The 23,130-nt window shown below is 37.1% G+C and overlaps 2 protein-coding genes across 4 annotated transcripts; one reads left to right on the forward strand and one right to left on the reverse strand.

Moving 5' to 3' along the window:
- Positions 1 to 1,645: 1,645 nt before the first annotated feature.
- adgrf3a (adhesion G protein-coupled receptor F3a) lies at positions 1,646 to 19,910 on the forward strand. Of its 3 annotated transcripts, none has more exons than XM_041812756.1 (19): positions 1,646 to 1,724; positions 2,218 to 2,339; positions 5,882 to 5,936; positions 6,031 to 6,043; positions 6,136 to 6,264; positions 6,352 to 6,507; positions 6,796 to 6,902; positions 6,996 to 7,054; positions 7,133 to 7,257; positions 9,657 to 9,872; positions 11,595 to 11,831; positions 11,929 to 12,075; positions 13,495 to 13,609; positions 13,835 to 13,913; positions 14,463 to 14,639; positions 17,443 to 18,777; positions 18,855 to 18,896; positions 19,669 to 19,704; positions 19,775 to 19,910. In XM_041812756.1, the coding sequence occupies exons 2-19, from the start codon at positions 2,323 to 2,325 to the stop codon at positions 19,823 to 19,825; spliced, it is 3,096 nt and encodes a 1,031-aa protein (XP_041668690.1). In that variant the 5' UTR covers positions 1,646 to 1,724; positions 2,218 to 2,322; the 3' UTR covers positions 19,826 to 19,910. The 3 variants fall into 3 exon arrangements, with proteins under 3 accessions (XP_041668690.1, XP_041668691.1, XP_041668689.1); XM_041812757.1 differs by having other exon boundaries at positions 1,678 to 1,724; positions 2,228 to 2,339; XM_041812755.1 differs by lacking the exon at positions 1,646 to 1,724 and adding an exon at positions 1,934 to 2,052.
- A 129-nt stretch (positions 19,911 to 20,039) lies between these two features.
- Positions 20,040 to 22,669, reverse strand: LOC121526260 (ankyrin repeat domain-containing protein 66). Its single transcript, XM_041812759.1, has 3 exons — positions 22,531 to 22,669; positions 20,450 to 20,678; positions 20,040 to 20,255 (listed from the first exon to the last, which is right to left on the reverse strand). Exons 1-3 carry the CDS (start codon positions 22,667 to 22,669, stop codon positions 20,069 to 20,071), a joined length of 555 nt encoding a protein of 184 aa, XP_041668693.1. The 3' UTR covers positions 20,040 to 20,068.
- Positions 22,670 to 23,130: the final 461 nt, after the last annotated feature.

Here is a 23,130-nt window from a genome sequence, read left to right on the forward strand (position 1 = left end):
TTCTTCTCTAGAGGTGGAATGCACATAATCTGTTGAGACTTAGATCACATGTAGCCTGTGACTATGAAATATTTAAAGAAATATTTCTTGAGATTCAGTTCTTCTCAATATTGATCACAAGTAGACAAGAATCAATCTATGTAAAGGTCTTTAACTCTATGAATGCCTTTTATACTCCACCCTTGCTCTATCCTTTTCACTAGGTGTAAACCACTCATTACCCCAGGAAAGAGTAAACAGGCATTCTCTCTGCGTGCTATTATGAGGTAGTGTAGGACAAACAACGAGCAAAGGCTGTGGATGCCACTGTTTTCACCCCCTTGGATGTTTTACCCTTTTACTGACTTTATAAATCAGTCATGGTAGATATAATTTAGCTTTTTTGAAAAAGAAATGTCAGGCTGAGTGCAGTGAACGTATATTTATTGACTGTAGTATAAAGACGTGTCTCAAAAGTCCATTCACTGGTTAATCAGTATTCCTGAGATCTATCCATACAGACTCAGTGCTGTGATTGCAGGCAAAGGTGACTCTAGGCAAGGCAAAGCAAGTTTATTTATATAGCACCTTTCAGACACAAGGCAATTCAGAGTGCTTTACAGGTGCACAAGAGCAAAGAACATTACAAATAGAGTCCTGCCATCAGTAGATCACAGTGCATTCACAAAGCAGACATACATGTCTAACAGAGATTTTTCTAAGCACTAAAATATACTCCATTGTGTGTAGTTATGCAGATGTTCACTAACATAAACACGTATTGACACATGTGCATGAAATAGTGTTAAAAAGGCGACTACTAAATACCAACTGGAAGGGGGTGAATATTTAGGCAGTCACTTATTTTACATTACATACCTCTTGCTTTGTAGGAATCTGTTTTCACTTTGACATTAAAGAGATTATGTCATTTTGCTCTTTTTAAAAAGCCAATTATTTTATTGGTTTTATGATTTATAAAACCAATAAAAGGGTCAAAACACCCAAGGGGGAGAATACATGTTGTTATAGTCACCATGCATGACTGCTGTCTTGAACAGAACTCTCTTGTGGAGGTTTTCCTGGTTAGATCAATTTTAGATAAGATGAATAATAAACACTGATAGGATGTTTCTTGAATACAGAGCTCAGTTAAAGACTTTGCCAGCAGCATAATGTGTAAACATATCCATGAATATCATTTGACTGTATTTGTGGGCTCCCACTTTTATTCAAATAATACCTATTAGAGGTAAGAGGAAATATTCTCTTGATGAATGCTTTTTTGTTATATTCCTGTCATGGAGGTGTCACTATTATGAAACATATTTTTAGAGACTGTAAAATACACATAAAAAGGCCAGTTTGGTCTGATAGCAATGCACCTCTTAGATCACAGGAAGTTGATGTTTCCTTGTCCCACCAGCTTTCTTTTTTCAAGTTTTAACACCTAAAAGTATTCCAGTGAAATTATACAACCACATCTGAATGTGTGCTTTGTCTCGTCATGTTTGAAAGTCAAATTTGACCCACGTTACTGCCGTCTTTAGTTTGCATAAACCTGCGGTAAATAACTGTTGATACACAGTGGCCTTTTGAAAAAGTGATGTTCCTCTCTGTGTTTCTCTTGTTTGTCATGTAAACTGCTGCACTAACAGCTCCGTCAGAGCGCTGCTGCAGTCATTTATGGGCACAGACGTGAGAGGCTGCTGTCATGATTCACTGATACAAACCTACAACAACAGGTGAGCTTCTATTTTGATACTGATAATTATACAATATTTTTGCTACAAAACATTTGAGAATATTAAAAGTTTTTTTTCCCCTTATGCAATGATTTGTCTGAATGTTACTTGTATGTTTTGTTTTCTATCCTTGACAGTTTCTCCTGAAAATTGAACAGTTTGTCCTTAATTTTTAATTCATATGTACTTGTCAGTGTCATGTTCTGTTATATGAAAGTTGTTTATAATAAAGTGTTTAAAAAAAAAAACTCATGCTCTGTAGCTCTGACTTGATGAAGAATTATCCCTTGACAGTGCAAACCAAAGAGGTCAAAAGTAGATTAACAAAGTAAATGCATATTTACACACATTTTATTTTGTGTTACAGCTTTGACGAGGCATTATTGAACTAGCCAACTCTTTTTAAATGATTTTTTATTTAACTTTATCAGCTTCAAACTGAAAATTTCCAACAGCATTCATTGTAAATGGTAATGGACTTGGGTTTGTTCAGGGTTTTCCAGGTCGTCTGACTACTCCGAGCACCTTCATACCACAGGTCACACATCAGGCTGTTCATAAGGGGGATAAAGGGGGAAGCTTTCTGGGGCCTAGCCAAATGGAGGGCCCGTTGAGGTGAGTAAAATCATTGTCAATCGTAAAGTTAATCTCTGATAACCATATTTGATATTTATCCTGATGATAACCACTCCTATCAAAGCAACAACAAAATAACTTTATTTATTAACCCTGTAGCATTTTCAAAATGTAAACCCATTTTCTTAAAGAGTTACCTTTTTAGTTGAAATGTTAAAAATGTGAATGTAGACACCGACTTAACCGTTTGGAAAACAATGTCAGACTTCATTGCTAAGTCGTGATGTGCACAAACAAGATAATGAAATAGAAGCAAAATGAGACAAAAATGGCAGAAATACTGGTGAAAAGTGGTTAAAGAGTGGCAAAAATGGGTCAAAAGTGGCCAAAAAAAGGTTCAAAGGCAAAAAAAATAGGATAAAGCAGAAATTATGGGTTAAGAAAGGAAGATGGTAAAAGGTGGCAAAAATGATTAAAAGAGGTAAAAAAAAAATCGGCAGCTTAAGTAGTGAAAGGGTTAAAAAGTAGCTAAATAAATTGCACTTATGCTCTGGCTTGCAAGAACTGACATCTAATGTTACACCAGTGACAAGACGTTTTTTTTTTTATATATATTTTTGGGCTTTTTATGCACTTATTCAGAGAGAAGGACAGCAGGTTGAGATAGAGATAGATAGAGAGATAGAGTGGGAAAAAACGTACAGGAAAGGACCTGCAGGCCAGACTGGAAGCTGGACCGCCCATGCACATGGGATGCAACCTCACCTATAGGCTACTGATCATCAAATGGCGGTGTGAGGGCCATATCAGGTCCCCCAAAGCTTTCTTCCCCGAGAAGATCATTACATTCAGAAAAAGAAGAATAAAAGATGTTGTGGTTTTGGCTTTAAATGTCTGCAGCTGTCAAATCCACCCCTAAAATGATTAATATTGAAGAAGTTTTAAATGAGTTAACATTTGATCTGTTTTTACAGGTATTCACTTGTCAGCTTTTATGATTGAATTTTTTTTTTTTTTAATACATTTAAAAAATGAGTTAAAACTAGCAAAAATGGACAGATGAAGTGATAAAAAGGGGCTAGAGTGTCAAAATGGGAAGTGGAATGGCATAAAGGGACAAAAAATGGCAGGAAAAGTGGGAAAAAATGTGGCAAAAATGGATATAAGAGGAAAAGAGGGGCAAAAAGCATCAAAAAGGGGTTAAAAAGTGGCAAAAATAGCTGAAAAGAGGCAAAAAAAAAGATAAAAGAGTGGCACAAGGGGGATAAGTGGTTCAAAGGGGGTGTAAGAATGGCCAAAGAGGCACGAAGTATTTAAAAGATCCATATGCAGAAATAACGACTAATAACATAATCTCAAAAGCTATTCACATAAAGCGTGGATGTAGACAAGGGGATCATTTGTCTCCATTATTATTTATTATGGCAATTAAGTCCTTGGCAATTTCAGTAAGGACTAATGAAAATATATTTTAGGAATTATCATAGGACAACAGGAACACCGTCTGGCTTTATATGCGGACTATGTAATTATTGTTCTCAGAGACATTAACAAATCTATCCCTGTGCTGCTAGAACTAATTGAAAAAATTGGTAAGGCTACAAAATGAATAAGTCTAAATCCTCAATTATGTTTTTAACCATAAAGAAAATGAACACCCACCAACATAGCAACTCAGTTTAAAGTTGTTGACTGTTTCACATGTTTAGGTATTCAGACTGCGCCGTCATCTGATGACATTGTAGATATAAAATATAGATCCACTGTACAAGAAATCTCAAACTTGTTAGAAAGATGGACACCTTTACCAGTGTCACTGATAGGAAAAATAAACACTCTCAAAATGAATGTGCTCCATAAGCTTCTGTATTTGTTTCAAAATTTGCCTCTGCCACCTACAAATACTCTATTCTCTCATCTAAAGAGACTCTTTACCAGGTTTTTATGGAACAACAGGCGCCCTAGACGTCGACTATCTTTGCTGTACTTGCCTTTTGATAGAGGGGGGGCTCAAATGCCCTAATGTGCTTTGGTACTATTGTGCAGCTCAGTTAAGAAACTTGATGTATTACTATACAGAGAATGACGCCCCCTTGTGGAGAGAGATGGAAGAGTATTCATTAAATTTACCTTTACCTCTCTACCTGTACTCAGCTAAAATTAAGAAACTTAAAAAGAACACTAAAAACCCTATGGTTAGAAACATGTTAAATGTGTGGCACAAAATCAAAATATATCAAAGAAAGTGATCACCTCGATTCTTTTCCCCCAGGAAGAAGTGATGGAGGGCTCAAAATTTGGGCAGAGAAGGGAATTAAAAAAATAGGAGACATTTACAAGCCTGAAAAACATCTGGTGTATTGTGACCAAATAATGGTCAAGTATAGCGTACCCCGTAAACACTTTATCAAGTATTTACAATTAAGAAACTTTATCAGAACACAGCAAAATCAGTAACTATATATTCTTGTCCTATCAAAAGCAGACGACATAATGATAAAGGACTCTCACAGAAGGGGGTTAATCTCTAAAATCTATAACTTATTGGTGCAGTCTTTTTATTATTTGGGGCTCTTTCTGTTTCATTAGAAAATACTGACTTATCCGATATAATAGAAACATCAGAAGATGATTCTTGAGTGGTCCTCTGCAGTTCATCTGGATGTGAAATATGAGATATAATATTAGAATTTTATAAACTTAAACGCTGTCATCCAAATTAAGCAAGATCCTTAACTAAGACTGCAATGATATATGTGTTAAATATTTTGAGTTGTTTTTTCATTATGTATTCGATCTCCTTTTGTTTTGATTTATCTATGTTCAGTTGCATGTGTATTTGTGAACATGTGCAGAATGTTAAACATGTTACAAAGAAATAAAAATAATGTTGGCAAAAAAAAAGGCAAAAAGTATCAAAAATGGGCTAAAAGTGGCAAAAATAAAGCAAAAATGGCCTGGCAAAGCAGTTAAAAGGGGTTAAGAGTGGCACACAGGGGCATTAAGTGCCCTAAAGTGGCTAAGAAGTGGCAAAATTGTTTTAAAAGTGGCAAAAATGATCAAAAATGGGTTAAGAGTGGCAAAAAATGTTGTAGAAATGGTCGAATTAAGTAATGAAAAGGGGTTTAAAAGTGTCAAAAATGAGTTAATATTGGTGCTTAATCACAGTTTGGGAGGAACCATTCTCTGGGATTTTTTTAGGGGTCCAGCCAATTCTGTGGACAGGCCTGTCTCCTTGAGGCCTGCTGCATTTTAGATAATAGGGATAGATCTCACTCTTAATGCCTAAAAATGTCCATACACTAATACAGTAGTATGTTAATTAGGCCAAAATATTTATTTAATTTTGGTTTATTTGAAGTTCAGCCCCCCAGAGTCTCTGTCAAGGTAGAATCTGGCCCTTGTACAAACGTACTTGATGACCCCAGCACTAGGCCAATCCTCAACCCTTCATTGTAGTGTAGATAAGCTGAAACATGATTGTCTTTAGGGTTTTAAAACATGCATAACAAGATCCTTACAGGACAGGATTTCAGTCTTTACCTCTAAATCCAACTAACTACTCTTGTTATTTCTTGCAGGATCAGGATGTGGACATTTCTGATACTTCTCATCCTGGGACTAAACGTCTGTCAGGTACTTCAAAGATTTCTGGGGGAAAAAACCTTTAAAGCCTAAAATACAACATTATGTATCATTAAGGTCATTTTTTGTCTTTTGGCTTTTACAGACTGCTGGACAAGGTAAAGTCACATTCAAACTAGTCTTTAACTGCTCTCAGAGTAAGTCTGACTGACATTTGAAAATTAATTGAATTGTCTTTTTAATTTTCCAGAAAACTCCACACAAATGTTCTATATCAAACTAGAAGTAGACTCCAATGCAATCCCAAATGTAACACATATCCTGCAACCTTTTGTGAGCAACAAAACGCTGACAGTCGACGACCTGAAAATAACAACAAGTAAACTTCCTCTTTAATTGCAAATTTTATCCCGTTTTAGTCTTAACGATGGCTCAGGATTAAGCTCCTTTATTTGTGTCTTACCAGCCTGTAAGAACAATTCAAATAAACCTGACTCAGTTGACTGTGAATGTACGACGGGCCACAAGTGGAGAGAGGAAGTCTGTAAATCTCAGCCAAGCTGCTGTAGCACAGACAAATGCACCCTCTCCCGACCCTCCATGTGTGTTTCCAACACCTCAGGTATTTATCCATTTATGGAGTGTTTGCACATAAAATCACAGTAAATGTGTATTTAAACGTAAAACCTCAATTCCAAAAAAAGTTAGGGGGCTGTGTAAAATGTACATAAAATGGTAAAATGTCTCAGTTTCAACATCTGATATGTTGTTTATGCTCTATTGTGAATAAAGTGTGGGTTTATGTGATCATTACATTTACATTCTACACAGCAACCCAGCTTTTTTGCAGTTGCAGTTGCACATTATTAAGGAGCATGCTTCAACAAATAAACACCCATTTTCTTCCTAGTGGGAGTGTCTGGATCTTTAACCTTGAATGGATTGACGTATGCTCATTGTCTGGATGAAAAAAAGACAACTGCCTTCCTGGATTGTAACTACAACCTGACAACAGAGGTGAAAACAATGATCACACAGAAGCAGGAATAACATTTCTTAGTAAGCCACTTCTCCATTCAGTATTAAGTGTATGGGATTGTTGCTTTTCAGATGAAAATTGTGTACAGCACTTTGAGAGGATTTGACAACGTAACAATCAGTAAATACAGGTACTTTTAATGTGAAAAATTAAACATTTAGTCATTTTTGTTATCAAGATTTTACTGATCTGTGTTTTTTCACTGAAGGTCTGGAAGCGTCATTGCAGATTTTGACATGTTCCTTGCTTATGAATTCAAGCCAAAAGATCTGCTTACCAAATCACTGAGGTTAAACGAGAAACTTGAATCTTTATTTAAAATGGAAACCACAGGTGAGTCTGTCTAAAAGATCTAATGGAGGCTGGGCTGCACATGAAATGTATAATTAAAGGTACTGAATATACAGTAGAACTTGTGTTGGTAAGTCTAAATAAGCTAAAATGACTATAATGCTTCATTTGAGTACTTAAATTACCTCGGATTCTTCCATCAGCTTTCAAAGCCAGTTTTGATTTTTATTCTAGTAGAGGGAAACTTACCTTGTGAAGTAGATGGATTGGCCAGATTCCATGCGTGTCATCAGGCGGATCCATCTCGCAAAATTGTACTGGAAGCCAATAGCAATGGCTGCCACTGGTGTAGCATTTACCTTGGATGTAGCTACAGTGTAGCAACAGTTTTATCAGAACTGGACCACATTTTTTGAGCAAAACGGGAGCCTAGAACAGCACTGAATGCTTTTCATGACAGAAAAGATGTTTTTTGCTCTCCTCCTGACCCTGCTTCCTGCTACGTCCAAGCTAATCGCTACACTAGCAGCAGCCATTGTATATACCGGCTTACAGTACAACTTAAAATCGCCCTTAGCTATGAAAAACTCTCGCTGAATTAGGTCAGGAGGTGGAAGAAAACAACTTTTCTGTCATGAAAAGCTTTTGTTCTTTACTTTTTACTTACTAAAGATATGTGGTACATTTTTGATAGAACTGTCACTACACTATAGCTACATCTGATGTCTCCTATTGCCGCTGTGTAAGGCTGTGTAAGGCAATACAAGTAGGTACAAGTAGACGAGGAATATGTAAAAAGCATATATATATATATATATATATATATATAAATAAACTTCAATCCACAAATAATATTTAATCGCGATTAATCACATGCTTATTTTTTTTTACCTTTAACAAACATACATTAAAAGAAACTCAGCATGATCAAACAAATTCACCTTCATGGACACAAGCTAAAATGTGTCTGTTTGATAAAGTTGTTCTCCAAACTTCTACTATTTGTGAAGCTTTCTGTTTCCACCATACAATATGTCACAGGTAAAGATAAACACAGAAGGAAACCACTTACGGTTTGTGCTTTTCAAAGTAAAAGTCCAGTTTTGCATTTCTTTGTAAAAACTCCCTACATTTGTACATGATGCTTTTATTTTGAAAAGCTCTGATACAGTTCCACTATACATTGAATCAAGTCACGTGGTGGGAGGTTTGTTGAGGTAAAACTTGGGAGGAATGACAGAGCTTTGACAGCAGGGAGACAAAACCAACATGCAGCAAACTCGTGCCTGGTATGAAAGCTGTGACGGGCGTACTGGGGCAGACACGCAGCAGCTGCAAGCAGCAAAACATGCTGAACCCACGGCTGGCCAAATTACAACACACTACCAGTGCAGATCAAAACCTGAGTTTATGAACTAAAATTTGCTCAAAATGCAGATATCAAGTGAGTTTTTGTTCAATATATGTACATGAGGGAAACACAGATATATCCAATTAGGTGAATGTGTCTGATCATGTCGAGTTCCTTTTGAGCCACTGCAATGTCTTCCTGTAGCCACAATGATGTAAAATAAGTCCACCTCTGATTTTCAAAGTCTCAGTTTAAAAAACTGGCACACATTTGTGACCCACTTGAAATTGCATTGTGTCCCAATCTTGGGTCCTGACCTGCCAGTTGAGAACCACTGATGTAAAACACTTGAAACCGCTCTGTATACAAAAAGTGCTCTGAGTAAACTTACTCGGGTTTGTCTTGCCTTATTTCCCCGAAGGCAGTGGTTCCCAGAGTGGGGCCTGTGGCCCCTAAGGGGCGAATGGCAAGGCTAGTTAAAAACAAAATGCTGTTTTGAATAGCTAGCAAATTTTGTGAGAAGATTTTCATGTAAATGCAGGGCTAACATTGAGTCTATAACCTTAGCTTCACTTGTACTGTGATGGGTATTAAAGAGAGAAACAAGCCTTCCTTTTGCCTCATCCTACCTGCATGAGATAGCTTTTCTAAATATCGTTAGACATTTTTGTGTTGATGTGTATGGTGAGTGATAGGGGGCTTAAAAACATTCTCATCCGCTAAAGCACAGCCACTTTCATTGGCAAATTTTACATATAAATTACAAGGAGTGTTGTACCACTTCTATGCTGATGATGATACTGACAGTCTTTTAACTTTACACCATTGTTTGACCGCCATTAAGAGGTGGATGAGTAGTCATTTACTTCAGTTAAACACAGATTAAACAGATCCTCTTCACTGCCTCTGATCACATTTCTTCCCATGTTTCCTACATGTGTTGTCCATTATTATAGGATGGTTTCGTTAGTGTTAAATTTAGGGGGAACATTATCTTAAATAAAGTCCCTGTTCTAAAAAGCAAAGTTGCATCTTTTTGACCTCATAAAGTGTGTGTCTTCCTATAGAAATCTGCTTTCATTTTTCCCAGGTGTTGTCAGGCTAAGCATACCTGATGTCCCCGTTCCCTACAACAGCAAGAACGACCTCACATGCACCATCCAGCAGGATCTGCAGACTAAACCAGAATGGAGTTTAAGGAGAAACGGGCTAGAATTTGAAATAACGACCGGCACTGAGTCAAAAGTGTCAATAGATACACTGAAGACTAATGTCGCACTCAGCAACGCATCAGAACTGTGGGCAGGTCTGTTTTTCTTCACGTTATTGATATTTTAGCCAGAACTGATTCTCAGAGTGTTAAAATGTGCAAACAAAAAAGTATAGTTGTTCATTTATTTTTTTTTTCCCTTCAGTGAATTTTGAACTTGAGCACAATTTTGAGGTCAGTTTTTATGGTGAAATATTTATATCATTTTTACTTAAACTCTGTGGAAGAAAATTCTGAACTTTTTCAACACTGAATTTATTTGATAGCTTTATTTACAAGTCATCCTCTGGGATTAACAATTACAAGAATTGTAAAACACTGATAAAAGTAAAGGGTGAAAAGTGAGCATCAGTCTCAAAAGTGCCAAAAACTGCAGTTCCTTGAGTGGCCACTTGAGGATTGCTCCAAAAGTGAGTCAACCCTTGATAAATTGCAGACCAATACTGTGAGACGCTGTCTTTGTCAGACTGGTAGTGCTTTAAATTTTTTAATTCAACTTATACATCAACAAGGTCCGGCAATTACATTCTTGAAATAAACAAGTAGCAAACATTTCATAAATAAAACTGAGAACAAGGTCAGAGGTCTAAACCAGGCTAGATTATGAATAGACCCGTATTAGAAGTAATTGTCTGTGAGAGGGGGTGTCTGAGATCTACTTTCTGCAGACAGACCCCTCTCAAAAATGGAGAAAATGAGGAAATAACGGAGTAAGGAGCAACCACTTTTAAAGAAAAACTGAAATGCAAAACTGCAATTCCACGTGTGACCACTGAGTGAGTTCAATAGTATGAGTCAATATTGAATAGACCTCATAAAAGGTCCAATCGGCAGCCTCTGGTAACCTGACACAGATGGATGTGTTTCACACAGCCATCTGGAAAACATTCAATACTAAGCGTTTGGGAAAGGACAGAAGCTTTGAAAAAAAACTCAGAGTGTGATTGGATGAACGTTCTGTCTGTCACATCTTTACGGGCCAATCAGAGCAACAAAGCATGTGATGTAGCTGCGACTGAGGTGCACGTGCGCAGCTACCGAGGAATAATGCGAACCATGGTGACTGTAGACATGTCAGAACATAACTTTTGTCATTTTTGAAAAGAAAACTCACTGCTGTTCTTTGTTCTTCTTTTAACGAAGAAATATCATCAAATAAAACTGGCGCTTTGGCAGCATCTATGCTAAGCTCTTCCGCCATTTTGGTGTCAATGGATTATTTCCCTTGCTAAAAATTGGTAAAAATGTGAAAAAAGGTTCTAATCTGTATATTTCAAATTTATTATGACATACTTTGCATACACAGCTTTTTAAATACAGAAATCCCAGTGTATAAGCTACATTTAAATACCTTTTATCTAGAAAGTTGGCTTCAATTCATTAATTCTGGATTTTACAGTAAAATATGAATTATATAAATATAAATGGGAAACTGCTTCTGACCTACATCTGAGGCTATTGGTAGAGCTGCATCAGCCACTAACAATTCCATATCTTTTATTAACCTTTTAGGGGTTGATATGCAATCAATGTCTGCAGATATTCTTATTTCTGCAGCATTATAAGGCCGACAATATCATATGTAAGGCTAAATTTTCCATTATAAACTGTGTAAAAGTACAGTAGCCCTACCAGGGTCAGATTAACCTCAACAGTAACTTTGTTGGATTTTCACAGGGAATATCTACCTTTGTCATAATCATTACAACTCATAAAAAGACTAAATCACATTAAAGTCCATCTGTATGTATTCCATAGGAGAGTACACGTGTCTCTACCGTCAGGAGCAGAAGAATGTCATTATTGATCACAAGGCCAGCGGAGAGTTGGACGTGTGCCTCAAGCCAGACATTTTCATCAGCATAGATCCTGGTTTTCCACATTGCCAGAAAAATTCAGATACTCCTGCTGTGACCATCAAATGTGATGTAGGGGGCAGCGGCAAAAATTACAATGTGACATGGAGCCATGAAAATGCAAAAACCCTAGTACCTCGTAAGTAGCCTACATTTTTATCATCCTCTACATCCTTGAGTTTTATAAACCCTTGGTTAAAGTCAATAAACTAAACAACATGTTTTTAATTTGGCAGGTCCTAATGATGTCAAAAAAGGTCTTTTCATCGCCATCACAAATATAGCCTGTGACCCAAATAAACCTACACCTAAAATCACATGCTCTTTGAGGAACAGATGCAATCAAACCACAGATGCTTCCATTATTGCTAATATCATTTTTGGTATGTTTCATTTTCAAAACATTGTCCAGATAATTGACTTTGTCTGACCATGTTTCTAATGTGATAGCTTTTTTAAGATGCAGTACAGTATGATGAAGTATAGTGCAATACGTAGATCACATCATTAAGTTCAGTTTTACCCATTTATTCATTTTATAAATCAATCATGGTCATTATCGTTGGGCTTTTTTGACTAAAAAAACAAACAAACAAAAAACTTTAATGTCAAAGTGAAAAGAGATTTCTACAAAATTACATCATGTTAATGTAAGGGGAGATATGTGACTGCATAAATATCCACCTCCTTCAAGTAAGTATAGAGTAAATGCATTAAGTCTGTGAGGATAGGTCTCAATCAGGCTTACACATCTGGACACTGCAATTTTACTCCATTCTTCTTTGTAAAACAGCTCAAGCTCAGTCATGTTGCTGGGAGATCGGGTGTGAACAGCCCTTCTTGAGTCCAGCCACAAATCCTCCGATGAACTGAGTCTTCTACCAAGCCATACTTCTGTTGCAGACTAAATGAGATTGGCCTCTGGGGTTTTTCTATATTTTGTTACATTCATTTTACCTTCCACCTTTACAAGCCCCTGAAGGCCGGCTATAGAGATGTATCCCCACAGTATGATGCTGCCAACACTGTGCTTTACAGTGAGGATGGTGCATTTGTGGTGATGTGCAGAGTTTGGTTTCCACCAGACATCTTGTATGATGTCCAAAAGCAACATTTTGTCTCATCAGACCACAGAACTTTCTTCTCTTTGACCATGGAGTCCCTCATGGTGAACTCTAATGGAGATTTAATCTGAGTTTTCTTCAACTTTCCTATAATAGTAATAGTAATATTCATGCAATTACTTATTTCACATCACAGACCGTCATTTAATTGAGATAAGTTTGTAGAAATTTGTTTTCACTTTGACATAAAAGAGGGTTTTTTGGGGTCAAAAAAGCCAAAAGATATTGGCTATGATTGATTTATAAAATAAAGTGTAAAACATCCAAGAGGGTGAAAACGGTTCTAGGCACTGTATTTGCATTAAATGGCAGAGTAACAGTTGTACCTAATATAATGATCGGTTATTGTAACAGACAAAAAGGTGATGATGTAATTATGCATACTGGAAAAGGGAGAGAATACCACCTGTTCAAAGTATTGTTGAATTAAATATCTTGATCTACAGAATAAAACTTAATTTGAAATGTGTGTTCTACTTCAAAAAAGTTAGTTGTAAACTGGGGTTTGTTTTTTCCCCCAAAGCTTTGTTTTCAAATTGAGTTGTTTTAGACAAGAAATAAAATGTTTTACTCTTAAATAGAGTTTCAGTTTGACATTGCTCCACCTTTAAAGGTATTTTTCAAGGATTCATGTCAAAGATATGACCAATCAACACTATTCTTTCTTCCTATAAACAGCAAATGATGCGTTCTGTGAAACTGAAGGTGAGTGGAAAAAAACTAAAGCTGGATTTACTTCACGGTTAAAGTGCAAGAACCAAGCTGGAATAAGGCAACGGAGATGCGACAACAGGTATGACTGAAACTAATTCATACATTCCCTTGCAGGTTATCTGCTGATATTGTTCAGATTCATTCATTTTGATTTGTCTCAAAGAAACTTGCAAATATTTAATTCTCAGTAGTGTAAAAGATTGACCTTAAGGCCTTCTTACTTTATTATACCCTTATGCATTTAATCATTTTACATATTTGTATTTATTTTGTGATGATTGTCTTATTAATTTAATCTTCACAGCACTACAAAGGCAAAATGGGAACCAGAAGTTTCAAACTGTGTCAATCAGAATGTGGACGATGTGCTGCGAAAAGCAAATGTGAGCCTCAATCAAATAATGCATTTTTATCATTAAATATAAGCACAACTCTTACCAAAATACAGTAGAATCAGCAGCAACAAGACAGCTTATACTAACTTATTTTAAAGCTTTAAATAAGAACCTCAAGTTTGGGTTGATTTTGACAATCTCAGAGGACAAAGAAGTATCTTTCTGTTGATTTGTCCTGCTCATGTATATTTTTAAACCTAAAATCTGACTTTGCTTTATGATCATATGTGAAAACAAAGGCTGTTTCTGCTGATCTGGCTCCTACCTCTCAGCAGAGTTTTTGGGCACACAAATGACTACATAGAATTGACCTGTCTTATCTCTGATGGCCTTGTTTGCCTTTAAAGTCAATAAGAAGACATCTATATTAATATCAGTTGACTTCATAACAAGTTAAAAAGTCCACACAGGAACTTTAAGTAGATATTTCTCAAATGGTTCTTTTACAGGAAAACTATCCAGGGTTTTATGTTTAGATCAGTTAGATTAACGTTTTTGGATATCCTGACTTCATGCTGATGATTTACTCTTTTACAGATTGTTGACATTGGACTGGGCTCAGTCCATGACAACGCTGCACAGGTTTTCTCCGAACTTCAGAATGTCACCAACATCACAGAGAAAATCGACACGGTCCCCAACCTTAATGCATCTGTTAACGTGCTTCACACCTTGAGTCTAAAGCTCCCTCAACAGCAGGATACAGTAGTGGATGTAAGTACAGCAAACTCTCTGGTTATCTAAATGTATGAGACCACAACTATAGAAAAGATTTCCATCAAATCAGACCTTATTTTATACTGCATCTTTGTTGATATTTTTCCTGGAACCATTATTATCATTAGTAGTAGGTAAGTCTGCCAGTTCTGTTCTGGCTCTGAATGTGAAAATGACTCATATGAAATGAGGCAAGCACATAATCCCGTGTAACTGTGGTGGAGTATCTCACCCAGGGAATTTTCAGAACTTTAGTGCAGGTGCTAAAGATTACATTTTTGGACATTGACACGGCAGTGGCAGTTTTTTTTGGTCTTCCATCTCAAGAAGTTGGATTGTTCTTAAGTGCTCCTTCTTTGCGCTGTAGTATAGGGAAGACTTGCATCTACTGACATAGCTAAAGCAACACCCCAGTCCTAAGTAATTTTACCAACTCAAAAGCTCTTATTGAAATGATATCTACCACCACGGCCACCCATAAGGGGGGATAAAGGGGAGAGCTTTAAGGGGTCCAGCCAAACTGGGGGCCCATGGAGGTCAGCAAAATCATGGTCAATTGTAAAGTTAGGCTGTCATAACCATATTTTATTTCTAACCTGAATAACAACCACTCTTATCAAAACAACAAAACATGAATTTCATTTATTCATGCTGTAGTACAATATATCTTTTTTCAAAATGTAAACCCCTTTTAGTAAAACAGAATTACCTTTCTATTAGTAATGTTAACAATGTGGATGGATCAGCTCACCCCCCATCACATGATCACTGGATTAGAGAAGTCCTCTGTAACCTTAAACTGGAAAAACTCAGATTCTCGCTGAGATACTCCTCTACAGGATTCCAAAATATATGGAATCCTTTTCTGACATTTGCAAAATCCCTTAATCTAACTCCCGATTCTGGCAATGAGTAATTAACCTTACTCCCACTCTTTTTACTCTTCTCCTACAACTGCTGCGTTTTCTACTTTCTTATAAAATTATTATCTTATTTTGTGTTATAACATTTAATTAATTAATTAATTAATTTTCGTGTTTATTTATTTTTTTTCTTGTCCTGTGTCTCTGTGTTGAGTGTGTGTCATTAATTAGTCCCTGTATAGTTCGGGCCTGTACTGGGTGGGTCAGGGGAGGGTGGGGTTAGTGCTTTAAGACATTGCTGTAAACCTGTGCCTTATTAACCAATGCAACCAGATGATGTCTGTTATAATGTTCAAAATTTAATAAAAAAGAGTTGCAAAAAAAAACAGTATAGATGGATGCACCGAACTATCAGGACAGTAATGTCAGACTTCATAGCTAGGCCGTGATGTGCACATTTGTCAGGATGCCAGAAAATAAAATAGAAGAAACTGAGATGACTTCTTTGTAAATATTGTGAATAACTGAATAATTGTGAAAAGAGATCAAAATGGGTGAAACGTGGCAACAATGGGTTAAAGTGGCAAAAAAGGGCAAAAAGAGGCAAAATGTGGTAAGGTGGTGAAATAGTAGTGGCAAAAATGAGCCAACAGTGGCTAAGCAAAAATGTGTAAAAATTGGCTAAATGGGTTAAAACATGCAAAAATGGTCAAAAATGCCGAAAAATGGGGGTGCAGATGGCTTAGTGGTTTAAGGCGTGCCCCATGTACGTGGACAACCCTGGTTCAAATCCGACCTGAAGCCCTTAACCGTATGTCTCTCCCCCGCTCTCGTCCCTGTTTCTGACTCTATCCCTGTCCTCTTCTATCAAATAAAGGCACAAAATGGCCTCAAAGAGATAAAAGTGTGTGAAAACTGGCAAAAAAATGTCAAAAAGTGGCAAGAAAAGCAGCTCAAGTAATCAAAAAGTTCCAAAAAATGGGCAAAAAAGGGAAAAAAGGCATTAAAAAGTAACAGTAACTGGTGACAACGGGCAAAAACAGGCCAAAGTGGCAAAAAGTTTTTTTAAAAATGGCAAAAATGGGCAATAAGTAGCCAAAAGTGGTAAAAATAGACAAAAAGTGGCAAAAACATGCAGAAAAAAATGGGCAAGTGTTTTAAAAAGTGATAGAAATGGGAGAAAAGGGAAAACATTGGATAAAATTGACAAAAAATGGGCATAAAAGGTGGCAAAAAATAAATAAAAATGGCTTTGTCTGTATCCGTAAGCTTAATAGAACTTGAAAATATCAGGACAAGAAAGCATAGTCAGCAAGAGAAAGCTCTAATGTGCATTTAGAAGGTATTCCCCTTCAGCCTGATGTTTCAGTCGAAAAAAAAAATCATCTGAAGGATTGAAAGAATTAACTACAATCTCAATTAGTTTGCTAAAATCTCAATTAATGCATGCTTTATTGTTCCATTCAACAAACGGTTAAGCCACTGCAGAATCTCCCTGCAGCCACAAGTGATGTAAAATAAGTCCACCACTCCTTACTAATGTCTCATTTCACTATAAAATAGTCACAGGCAGCTCATTGGACACGTCAAAAATCATCTGAACCATATGTTATAAAACATTTACCTTTTTTACTATTCACTTATTTCCTTTTTCTGTGCTTAAGGCTTTAATGTACCTGTAACACAGCTCTGTATTTATTCTGTTAGTCATTTGCTGTTAGTTTAGGATGGTAGAAAGATCCAAAAATGACACAAAAATGGTTTTAAATGGAAAATAGTGGTATTTTTTCATGCGGTAAAAAAGGTTCCATTAATCGGAATTAACTACTGAAATCCTGAGATTAACTGTGATGAAGAAATGCAATCTTTTGACAGCCCTAAATTTTACATAAGCAAGGGAAACTTTAAACACTAAACACCAGCTCTTTTCTTTTCAGGACTTTCTGGGGTCATCGAGCAATTTACTGGACAGGTCTCTCAACAAATCATGGAGTGCAAGTGCAAATGAGCGCAATTCTTCATTGGCTGAGACATATCTGGGCTCTGTTGAGCATTTAATCCAAATGATAAACATAACACAGAGATACAAGAAGAAAAATGTCGAGGTAGAAGCGCGGAATTGCTTGCAGGGATCCCATTGTATCAACAAGGTGTTCAGTAACACAGTTAGTCTCAAGGGTCGGGACCCCGGCAATGTAAAAACAGCCGGTTTCCAAGAGCTGGAGAAGTATTTGCCCAACAACTTTGAAGAGTTCCAGCCTAACAGCATCGTTATTTCAACCACCACAGAGAGGAACATATCTGATTCAGTGGAGGTTGAAATAAAATTCCACTTGCTCCAGTCCAGGCGTCGTAACTTTGACATGAAGTGTGCATCATGGGACAATGTAACCAGGGGCTGGTCAACACATAAATGCGAATGGAGGCAGTATGAATATAGTGATATTGGCGTCTGCGTTTGTCAACACTTGTCTTCATTTGCTATTCTGATGGGAAAGCGTCCGCTGAGAGTGAAGTGGATGACACAAACTACCTACGTTGGCCTGTCTGTATCGGTCGTGTCTCTCATTATCAGCCTTGTGGTAGAATTAATGCTGTGGAGCGCCGTTGTCAAGACAAATACTTCATATTTACGCCACACTGCCCATGTCAACATTTGCCTGTGTTTGTTAGTAGCAGATTGTTGTTTCTTAGCGTCTTCTAAGCCAGATCTTTCAACAATCGTGTGTAAGACCTTAGTGGTGCTGAAGCATTTCTGCTACCTGGCCATGTTCTTTTGGATGTTGTGGCTGAGCAGCACACTTCTCCATCAAACAGTCTTTCTTTTCCATAATGTGAGCAAGAAGATCTACCTGAAGTTCGCGGTTTTCCTGGGCTACGTGTGTCCTTTGCTGATTGTTGTCATCACGATTCTTGTAACCAAAGGGGGAGCTGAAGGCCACTACTACACCAAAGACGGCTGCTGGCTGGTCTACACTGCACCTTTCAAAGGGTCCATCCATACGTTTATCATACCCATCGGGATAATCGTCTTCTTCAACGTGTTCTCCATGGTAGTGGTCATTTTGAAGCTTCTGGATCACCCTACAAATGCATCTGTTGGTGATAAAGAAAAAAAGGCGGCTGTAACTGTCATGAGGACAGTTGTTCTTCTGACTCCCATCTTCGGTATCACTTGGATCTTTGGCTTTGCAGTGATGATTCTTGACCTCACAGTCGGAGTCATCGCTTATGTGGCAAATTATGCCTTCATCCTGCTGAATTCATTCCAGGTACAGTTTATTCTATCCTTAAAAACATCTAAACAAGTGAGGAATACCGTTAAGTTATCTTTCCATTTTATTTGCAGGGTTTTTTCATTATGTTGACCGTATGCCTGGGAGACACAATGGTAAGAGTTTTTTTTACATCTTAGAACAAAACAGCCAATTCCTGAGAGGGGCAGATACAGAAACAGCTCATTCTGAGCAGGACTGACATAGAGGAGTTTTTAGACATGCAAAAATCCTATACTGGAGTGTTCTTCAGCAACAAACTTCACAGGCATGTTTTGGGGACCTCTGAGACCAATATAAACTTGTCTTAAAAGGGTAAAATATGTCCCCTTTAATGTCTCATTTCACTTTGAAAGCTCACATACAAATAAGCAGACAAGTCAAAAGTCATCTTCGCCTTTGTTTTGTCATTCAATTACTGTTTTACTGTTCCCTTACGCTCTTTACAATCTATAACAAGTTCCTTTTCAATGGTTAAGCTCATGTCATACTGTACAGTCTACACAGATTCCTTATTTACTTTCAAAATAAAAGCATGTCTGTATCCAAGCAGAAAGTGATGCTGAGTTTAAGGCAGTATGAAAAATAAAATGAACAAAAACAGTGTAATTTCAAAATGAGAAAATTAATTACAATTAACTACATACATTTTGAGATAAAATGTGATGAAAAAATTTTTAACTGTTTGACAGCCCTACTGTGAAGACCTTTTTGGATTTGGAGTCATTGTTGCAGCTCTGCACAAAAAATGAGAGTATACTTTATCCTGTGTAGAGTCCCAAACGAACCCTTTATATACAAAAAGATGCTTCAGTATTTGTTCAAAAATGTTTTAACCACAAGCAGATAACATATGATCGTTGAACTATTCTTTTCTAATTTTTACAGACCCGGGAAGAACTGTGGAGCCGTCTGACAAGAAAAGTAAGTTTTCAGAGTAAAATCCGTCAATGATAGTCATTCATTTTTATTCATGTTCTCCTCTTCTTTGCAGGTGCCTGCAGAGACTAAGGAAAGCATCACTGCCTCAACTGTATCTAAGTAGAAATTACATCAAACATGTCCACAAATCAACTACCACAAATAGGTTTTTGATTTCCTGTGTCTACTTTTTGTTTACTTTGGTTTATTATTAGTAATACTGGATCATCGTACAATGATTAAAGTTAGTCATAGATTTCTGTATCTTTCTTGCAAGCAATACATTAAGCAGTAACCATTTAAATAAAACTACAGAATAATGTAAAAATGTGTTAAAACAATACTGTATATCACGTTTAAAATAACTTTAAGATGTGAAAAGATGTGATGGTTTATCATGTGAGCTGTAGTTATGCCTACATTTCAGCGCTGTTTGAGAGATCCTGTTTTCCTCATTTTCTTTGCCTTGTTCAGCCCACTCTTCATCTGTGTCATCCACTGAAATCCCTTTTTGTGCAGCCATGTTGCGGTACGCCTGACACTCGATTTCTGCCCTGCAATGCATAGAAACAGCAGTTAACTTGTATGCATGATAAAAAAACAAACTACAGTCATTTTTAAGATGTGTGCTTGAAATAGAAGCTTTGTACCTACATGAAAAAAGTTGAAATTAAGATACAACGCAAGTATGGTAATAAAAGAGCTATGATTCGCAGCTGTTTTTGGAAAAGTGGACTTTCTTTCATACTTTTTGAGGAAAGCAACACAGTCCTGGTGTCCGTACAGTTCAGCTATCCGCACTGGTTTATCACCACAGAAATCCTCCTTGTCTATAGGTGCATGGAGCATGTGCAGCAGCCATAACACAGCTAACCGGCCGGACTCTGCAGCAAAGTGTGCAGCCGTCCATCCATGCTCGGTCCTCAAACACGGCCTCGCTCCATGCTCAATGAGGATCCGGACTGTTTCTGTGTCCCCTGTAGAGGCATCATAGAGTTGTCTGACACATGCATTCAAACAATAGCAGATACATGAAATACTAAAGCAAATCCTTGGCAAAAGATGGCACACTAATTCAATTACTAAGCTTCAGCATGTGATTTCTTTGCAAACAGCTTAGGCCATTTTTTAGTGTCCAGTGCAACTGAAATATTACTGGTTAGTTGAGCCAAACATAAGATTTCCAGACATGACATGAAAAACTGGACATGGAGAATGCTTTTAAATGTTTTGTTCGTTGGCTATGATTCATTTCAGCAAAACTGGGAAGGGACACATATTGACCTCTGAGGCCTCCAAATTATTAAAAATTCTCTTGGGTAACATTAAAAATCTATAAAACTACTGAAAATTGATTTTATGCCATTACCTCGGGCCTTGTGCTCCAATGGGCCTCAAGATATAAAGGTGGGGATTACATATGAATACATATCTCAAATTACCTCCAGTGATAAAGAAGAGTCATTTGTATGTAAATAAGGAATTAAAAAAGTATATGAAATGGTATCAAAATAGATTTTGATTTGCCAAAAAGCCCCCAAGGTCTAAGCCAAAAGAAGTCTTTAGTAAATGTATATAATTAGATCCCTATCGACATACAGAAAAGTTCATACATTGTTTTTGTATGTAGGACACGGGTCAAGCTACCCAAATGTCTTCATCCATAACACTGACTAAAGTATGGTTCATCCACAGTCAAATTGAAACATTGAATTGGTGAATTATTGCGTGCTAAAATGGGATGCAATACAAAAGGATGGCTGATTAGTTTCAGAACAGCTGCATCACTTACGTATATATATATATTTTTGTAATACATGTCAATTCCACCTGGCCTAGAGATGCATTAAAATACTAGGATGTGTTGAGTTTGAGTTATGATGCTCTTCAAAAAGCTGATGAACTATGGTTGGCTTTTGAAGATTTACATTTTACATCTGGACATGTACTGTATTTCTGTGGCTTTACTAACTTGAAAGATACTCATTTTTTTTCACTTAATAGTAATACTTTCAGCTAAAGGGGGAGGGGCCTCATATTGGTTTTTGCCCTGGGCCTCCAAGTGGCAAAAGCTGCCCCAGCACACAGTCACCTGCAGCTCTCCCAGTCTTGTTCTGCCCTGCTACATTTTATAGATTTGCTCATTATGGTTCTCTTTTTACAATATTTGTTAGTAATACATTAGATATCAATTAAGACACACGTTTAGACAAGTTTTACTTGATCTTATGTTATCACGACATGTGATCTGCATGTGTAGAGGCTCATTCATGATGACACATTGCAACAATCACAACATGAGTAAGAAAGGAAGCAACTGAATAGACATTAAAACAAGGGTATTAAATTATTTTTTTTATTTTCCTGTTTGGCTTAATAAAATTTTCATTTTGTGATCAGCCGGGTCCATTTTTCTAATTATAGTCTGTTCATGTTTGCATAAATTTATCATCACACTAAGCCACATCATATAGCCTATACAAACCTGTCTGAGACAACATTGGGGACTCGAGCCCTATAAGCCATCCCCTCACTCCACCTATGTATTAAACCATTAATCTGGACTGTAAATAGTCTATAGAATTTGTCTGGCTTTGGACAAACTGTGGTTTAAATTGTAAGACTTAAGTTCAACTGGAAAAAAGCAAATATTTGCCTATTAAGGAGTCTGTTTTCTTAAAGTAGAATATGAGAAAGTACTTTGGTTGCTCATTCATTATGTAAAACAAAGCAGCCATTTGATTACATCAGACTGTGAGACTAATGTAACACCTGCAGGTGCGAGTATATATTGAGAAAACAGGTATTTATTTGACTCGTCTAAACTACCTTTGGCTGCTGCCCAGTGAAGAGGCGTCTTGAAGCTCCAGTCGACGTCTCTCTGATTCGGGTCGCATTTATTTTGCCTCAGAATCTCCTCAACTTTATCGAAGTCTCCTGCTGCCGTTGCCTGGTGCAACTCTGTCATTTCGGTTGCCTGGTTTCCTAGCAACGGTTTTTCAACGGAAGAAGTAGCAGAGCACTAACTAGCATCAGTGAACAGTACGGCTGCCACCTGCTGTAGAGAAGGTATGTAACAAGGCTTTCCGATAAGAGCCACTCTAAATAGACAGCATTTCAGATGCAAAATATATTCATAAACACTATTAATTTACGGAGAAATAGTCACATTTGCCTTCTGGAAAAAATAGCGTCGGAGGAATATACGTTATGCGACCGTTGAGCTAACGTTAACTTGTCTTGTTCGAGTTTATCATGGCAAGTGTGAAAAATACGAACTCATAACCTCTAACTTTACTAAAAAATACACCTAATTGCTTCAGGTTTTGTTGCAAATTGATTTCTATATATAAAATGTCACAGCAAGATCAACTGATTAGTAATACCCCCCCAAACTGCTGTATTCATAAACTATCTTGTCGCACCTTA

Source organism: Cheilinus undulatus, linkage group 18 (assembly GCF_018320785.1).
Source record: "Cheilinus undulatus linkage group 18, ASM1832078v1, whole genome shotgun sequence".
NCBI lineage: Eukaryota > Metazoa > Chordata > Actinopteri > Labriformes > Labridae > Cheilinus > Cheilinus undulatus.

Bases quoted from the DNA above. Each gene is read 5' to 3' on its own strand.
- adgrf3a (XM_041812756.1), top strand. The intron at 6,903-6,995 runs GTGAAAACAATG...GTTGCTTTTCAG, and splicing joins ACTACAACCTGACAACAGAG to ATGAAAATTGTGTACAGCAC. The intron at 7,055-7,132 runs GTACTTTTAATG...TTTTCACTGAAG, and splicing joins GTAACAATCAGTAAATACAG to GTCTGGAAGCGTCATTGCAG.
- LOC121526260 (XM_041812759.1), bottom strand. From the start codon at position 22,669: ATGACAGAGTTGCACCAGGCAACGGCAGCAGGAGACTTCGATAAAGTT. The intron at 20,679-22,530 runs GTAGTTTAGACG...ATGCCTCTACAG, and splicing joins TCACTGGGCAGCAGCCAAAG to GGGACACAGAAACAGTCCGG. The intron at 20,256-20,449 runs GTATGAAAGAAA...TATGCATTGCAG, and splicing joins TGTGTTGCTTTCCTCAAAAA to GGCAGAAATCGAGTGTCAGG.